Here is a 6,777-nt window from a genome sequence, read left to right as displayed (position 1 = left end):
ACAACTGTCCAGTAAAAGAAAAAGATCATAGAACCACAACGAATAGATCCAGCCATCTTTCCCCCAGCCAGCTCGTTCACTCTGCCTCTCTCCTTCATGTGCACTGCTATTGTGGAGCCCAAATTCAAGTGCATTCGCTACAGATTTACCACACTGTTTGGCCATTGGTTTCCAGTGCTGTTACTTTTTATTTTTCCATGCAAGAGCATTTTTCTTTTCTGCAAACTATCGCATATTCCCCATCCATCCTAATTTGTAACTCACGTATTTTGCCCATATATCTTTATCCCATGCCATGTATCTCTTTGAGCACTGTTTTCATGCTCTATACCTGGGTTTTTATCTCAGGCTGCCTCTCTTCTATTCAAATACAATGTCTGTCACTGAAGTGTGAGTGGCTTTCTTAGTGTCCACCTATAAAAAAATCGAGCCTGACTCAACAGCAGGTTTATAGATTTATTACTTAAGATGTTGTTACTATGAAAAAATCTCCCAGTTCTGTGTGTATAACAAATCTCCACAGGGCAGGCACAGCCAGATTTCAGTGCTGGCTGTCTGGCAGAGTGAGGGCCCTCACTCTGGTGCCTGTCCCGTGCACAGCCCATCTCCGCAGGACACTGGTACGCAGCCCGGGCACAGCTCCACGAGAAGCTGGGACACAGCCAGGGCTGAGCTATATAGGGATCTGGGATGCAGGGAGCTGGTGGGCAGAAACATGCACAAAGGTAGAAGGAAACAATCTGGACATACAAGATCCTGCTGGTCCATCCCTTCCCTGCCTTTCTAGAGAAAAAAAATGAAGTAGCAGAAGCCTCTGTGGCAAGTCCTCCAACACTTGCAGAGGTTTTCAGGATGGACACTGGAAAAAAGATTTAGGAGATACAGCAGGAACAAAGAATGAGAAAAGAGGGCATGTGCATGTTCATCAATTCCCAACAGGAACGAGGTTGAAGTGAAAAGCTTCCTGATGACCTTCAACAAGCAACTGAAGCATGAATATAGCAGCTAATTGAGAGCAGAGTTGATTGTCTGCACTGCACTTAAAGATTCCAGGTTAGAAAAACACAGAAGAAACCTCAAAGCAATATGTGAAACTACACAGAACACAGAGAGAGAGGGTTAAGGTGTTAACCCTTCACCATGATAAGCAGCAAAATGCTCAAATGTTAATTTAGAGACCGGAGCTGAAGGGCTTGCACCTTTTTGCCTATTAAAGCCTTTGCAGCAAACAGGCATTTTTGCAGCAAACAGAATTACGGAAGGCTGTTAAACACTGGCAATAAACTATCCCTGGACATATGCAGGGGTCTGGAGTGTTGGTTAGTAAACTGTAAAATTTCTTTCCCTCTCCGATGGTGCTTTGTAGGTTGCTGCATATTTTCCCTGTGGAATTGAGGGCAAATACAAGATTAGTTTGTCAATGATGTATGCAAATTTTTAATTTATCCTTGGAAATTGTAACTGTACCTGCCTCCAAATAAACTGTCCTCTCTTTAGTTTCTTAGAGAGAAGAATATATTTCAAAAAAGATAGCCAGTCTGGCTTTTGTTGTCCGTGCGTGTACGTGCATGTCTAGGAGTGCTAAAGCAGGTGTTACTCAAGGATGTGTTGACACTGAAATTCTTGTTTATTCTCAAAGCAGTCATTGTGCATCAGGTTCATTTATTATCTGACAACAAGGATGGTTTCCTTCTCTAAAGCAACCTGCAGGCACATTTGTGTGGAGCTCTAAGATGAGTTCGGCAATAACCACCGACCACAGGCTGGTCTGGCACAACCCAGTTTCAGCCATGGGTGCATTATGTACCTTTCATCCAAAGAAAACAGGTGAAAAATTAATGCTTAATTCATCTCCTAGCACTGCCATGTGACATAGATGGTAATACAAATACTTAACATTGTAAAATGAAATTAATATTACATCCTTTAACAATGCAATGATTTTATAATAGAACTGTTAATAATGAGCATCATCTTACTTTTATTTATTCTAGAGTTATAACAGTTACACCAGTGACATTAAATCATCTTAAACATGTAACCAAAAAATCACCACTGAGAACCACAGAAATTTTGAGCTGTACTGAGGTCCCAGCACTTCAGAATCCTATGTTCCTTTGTCTGTCCTTAGTCCCTTTGCCCATGACAGTATTTATAGTGTGTGGTCACATGCTGAGGAAACTTGGATGGTATAAAGGCACAAGAATAACTATAAATGAAGCAAAAATGGGCACCCCGGAGTAGCAACAATAAGAAAACCAGAAGCCTTTTGGAAAGCAGTGCATTTTATTCCCACATCTCGTTCTGCAGTCTTCCGCTGATGCTATTAAAATACCTCAGCACAAGGCAGTATTTTTATTTTATTGTGTGACAGTGTCTGTTACTGAAAAAGTGGATTGCATTTGCCAAATTCCCATTTTAATTTAGGGAATTTACAGGTAAAAACAGAATACAATATAATCACATTTCGACTATACATGCAAATGTACAACATTGTAACAGCAGCTTTTTTTAATAGTCAAACCTGTTTGAATTTCCACAGATTTCTACTAATAATTCAACAACAGTAACTGGCAAAACATTTAACACTCCCCAGGAAAAAGTCCTGAAACAAGAGTCCAGGGGAAGAGCTTCCTACAGCACGTGTCAAGCACGGTCTGTGCACTATGGGATCTAAGACTGGCATCCAGGTGGTAAGAAGACCCATGTTTTTTGTGGACAGAAAACACTGAGCACAGTGAGGAGAGATCAGAAATGTGGGTTTCTCTCCAGCCATCTGTATGATTACAATGCAGTTCAATATTGCAACGAGTTCAGTAATACAGCAACTATTAGTCATAGGCACAAACTTCTTTAGTCTAGGATGCATTTGAAAAACTAACAAAAGCCCTATTATATTAGCCTAGAAACAATAAATAGTACTTTTATTGAGAAGATCCCATATGGAGCTTGAACAGAAGGTAACCGTATTTTGGCATACAGCCAGTATCTCTTAAACACGAGCTATACATAACATGTGATATACAGAGCTCTGTGCCCTGTCCCCCAGCTCAGCAGCTACAGGCTTTTAGCATAAATGTCCTTACAGCCATCTCTTCAAAATTCATGGGTGATGCCAGGTCAGCCAACTTCTGCAATCATTCAGAAAACACACCACCACAGCACCTGATGTTTCTGCCTGCATTTATTGACAAGAACCTCAAGCTCCCCCAGAGAGCAGTTTTGCAAATATTCCCTGCCGGGCAAATTGCTCACTTCAGACTGAACGCGCTGTGAGGCTGATGCTGCCTGCTCGGCTGGAGAGAGCACTAGGCTAGGCACTGGTTAATTAGGGCTGTGGGAATAATTGATTTTCAGTTCAGTGGCTTAATAGATAATAATAAATAATTATCAATAACAACAATAACAATATTAAAAACAACAACAACAAACTTGGTTCATTTCTTCAGAAAATGGTAACAACTTGTTTCAGTCTGTGGTCAAGGTGGCCCCAATGGCCACAGCACCCTTTTGGGGTGAGAAATACTCGGAGTCAAATCTTTTCTCCGTCTAGTCTGAGCAAAGGTTCCACCCAAGTACCCCCACCTACCAAAAGGATATCCTCAGGCGAAGAAACACTCAAACATCTGTTTCCACAGTCCTTCCAGTTAAACAGGTGTGGGACAAAATACTAGCATATTAGCAGAGGCCTCACTGGAGTGCCTGCTTCCCACTTCCCACACGAGTGCTCCAGTGGCTGAGGGGAGAGGCAGCTCTGCCCCTCACAGCCCACGGGGACAGAGACAGTCTGGGCACTGGGGAGCTGCTTCTACCAAAGACATGGATGTCCTTATGCCAAACACACTGAACATCACAGTGGCCATGGGATCTGCAGGAGCACACAGCAGCTCCTGCTGCCTGCCTGCACTTCCTTCCACTGGATAGCACAGGGACAGCAAGGGTGGATGCACATGAGGCCATGTACCAACAAGTGGCCAGGATGTAGCAGAACTGGCCTGCAAAGGCGCCCCTGGGAACTCCAGAGCTGGTGACCCCAGCTCTGCTCTCAGCTTCTGCTTATGAGAAAATGGATGGAGAGGACACCTGGGTTCCAGTCCAGGCTCTAATTCATCCGACTTTAGGGTACAAGGAGGGATAACAAAAGGCACACACTTTCTCCCTATTTTATTTATAGGCCTCCCAATTCCAATCAATACATACCAACATTTCCAAACTCTTTTATTTGAGTCAAGCTAATATTCCAAATGCTACATGTAGTTAAAGCTCAAAGATACACACCTTTCTTTTGCCATCAAAGCTTCTCAGAAGCTCAGATCTAGTTCTGCCTTCATGCACACCACCACAACACTGATGTATTTCTACTGAAGACACAAAGCACCCAATGTAAACCAGGTCCAAAGCTTGGCCTGGAGGGCCTCAATTTGTCAGATAAGAGAGTGATTTTATACCAGTGTAACTGAAGTGGCACAACCTCTAGCTCTCTTGCAATTGCATTGACACAGAGGAGCACAAAAAAAGTACAGCTAATACGAGTTTATATTGTAGGAATTAGTTATGTAGAGTACCTATAATTGGATGGATACAGATACAGAAGCACATTGACAGAGCCTCCAAACATGTTAAAATCACAAGGCTCCAGACACAATCTAAGGTATAGGCCACTGCTGTGTCACTGGCACTGCCGAGTAACTCTGTGGTACTGATGTCCCTCATAGCCCAGGCTGCTGGGCAAGCACCCCGTGACTTCCCATTACCCAACTCTCTCTGTGTCTGCAGCAGAGTGTCAGCACCTTAGCTGAGGTGGGTCTAAAGTGACTCACTGAAAGCAGCTGAAAGCAAGCCCAAAGCATGAGAAAACAATGACCTTTTGCTTTTTGACAATGAGGTAAAATCATCCTGAATGATTTGGATGTGTACGCATTGATGTGGAAATGTATGCTCTGCCTTTCCCCCTGTACAGAAAACCAGGTGTCTGTCCTCAAGCAAGAGGTTTTCAAATCTGCTTTTTAAGGGTTTGGTAGCTCTTCGTTTTCTATCAAATAATCCTTCTTTATATAATTAGCACCCCTCACCAATCTCCATACTCCAAGATAGGCTTCTTTCAGTGAGCTTCTGTTCACTTCTTGTGTGTTGGTGGATTTTCCCTGAACCACAAGTGCCTTGGCTGATTTCTCAGTGACGTCCTTCTCTTCCTCTCCACTCTGTCTCTCCCCTGTGGATGATCCTTCCACTGCTGCTTCCTCAGCCCCCTTCCCCTGGGAAATTTTCTCCATGGCAAACAGAGCTTGGTCTCCAGCCTGCCTTTTCCCCTCCTCTTCTCTAGCTTCTTTCTCCAGGTCCTCATAGTTGCTCTGCCGCCTGGTCTCAACGTACTTGGCCACACAGTAAATGACAGACCCCAAGGTGTTGACCACAACACCAGCTATAAATAACTTTGTGGGCTCCACATCATTGAATGCCACCATGCCTACTGTGATGGTGGCTATGCTCTTCACCACCCCTACAAAGCTGGTGGTCACAGCTGAGTTAATGTAAGTGCAGTGAAGGGTGGTAAAGTTCATGGCACAGCTAATCAGGACACAAGCAATAAAGATGCATACCATGGCAGGGTCCTTCCACCCCGGGAAGGACCAGACGTTGATGGAATCCATGCTGGCAAAGGAGCAGATGATGAGAAAAGGGGTGGCCGAAACAGCGATGGCATACTGAGCTGTCAGGGGTCCATATTCACTATCTACACTGGTTTTCTGAATGAGCACCAGGTAGGCAGCATGTATTAGCACGGCCAGCACGCCTGTCACATAGCCCATAGCATCCCCAGTCAGGTCACCAGCTCCTGTCAGAAGAGTCACAGAGAAAAAAAATATAGGTGTTGCACATAAAACAGAAAGAGAGCACTGTTTCAGACTAGAGGGATATTTAGGAAATAGGCATCATTGCACTTTCCATAACTCCTAGGATTTGTAACGCTTCTCCCAAATGCTGCCTCCCAACAGATCTCTTACTCATTTTTTTAAGCTGCAAACATACTGAATATTTTTCATATCCCCTCTAAGTCCCGCAGCCAAAATCAGATTGCCTTCTCCCTTTTATGATGACACTGTGGAAGATTTGTAGCTGAAACCACACACACACACACACATACACAGAGCACCTCTGAGCATCCTGTTGCCAGCACAGACACGTGCCAGCTCTGGCTGGCCGGGCTGCCTGCCCTCCAACCCACTGGCCATTCTGCACCCTCTAGCAATGGAGCTCTGTGGGATCCCTGAAGCATCAGCACCTCTCCCGAGCTGCCTGTCAGTCTCTTTGCAGATTAAATTACACACTTTGTATGTGCTCTGTTGTCGGAGGCAGTCCCCAACCCAGGAGTGCTGTCGGGCAACAGAGTACCAGCTTTGCCTCCCACGGCACCTACACCTCGGCTGGAAAGCAACACGGGTCCTCCCGGCCGCAGAGGGCCCCTAAGCTTGCACCTGCCCTTACAAGATCACACTTGCCCCAGTAGGGCTGCAGCTGCCCCATGGGCTTTCAGCTGCTCCCAGAACATTACATCTACCCCTGTAGATGCACCCACCTCCCGTAAGACTACACTTCCCCCGTAAGATTGCACCTTCCCTAGTAGGGTTGCAATGAGGTTGCACCTACTCGCACAGGTTTACACCGACCCCCATAAGGATGCACCTATCTCCAAAAGGTTGTACCGAGCCCTGCAAGAACATACCAGTCACAGCGGGGCTGCATCCACCCCTGGAAGGCTGCACCTGCCCGCCCGTG

The 6,777-nt window shown here is 45.1% G+C and overlaps 1 protein-coding gene across 1 annotated transcript in view; it reads right to left on the bottom strand.

Annotated features, from left to right (window-relative positions):
• Positions 1-1,961: 1,961 nt before the first annotated feature.
• Positions 1,962-6,777, bottom strand: part of SLC35D3 (solute carrier family 35 member D3) — a gene marked incomplete at its 5' end in the record, with an annotated part of 5,222 nt that continues 406 nt past the window's right edge. Inside the window, one exon of the mRNA XM_008635997.2 lies at positions 1,962-5,836. Coding sequence (XP_008634219.1) covers positions 5,007-5,836 — 830 coding nt within the window. The remainder of the gene's footprint in view (positions 5,837-6,777) is intronic.

The sequence above is a fragment of the Corvus brachyrhynchos genome, unplaced genomic scaffold, assembly GCF_000691975.1.
Source record: "Corvus brachyrhynchos isolate BGI_N302 unplaced genomic scaffold, ASM69197v1 scaffold6, whole genome shotgun sequence".
Taxonomy (NCBI): domain Eukaryota; kingdom Metazoa; phylum Chordata; class Aves; order Passeriformes; family Corvidae; genus Corvus; species Corvus brachyrhynchos.
The sequence above is the reverse complement of the archived record's forward strand: the minus strand, read 5'-3'. Positions and strand labels throughout refer to the sequence as shown.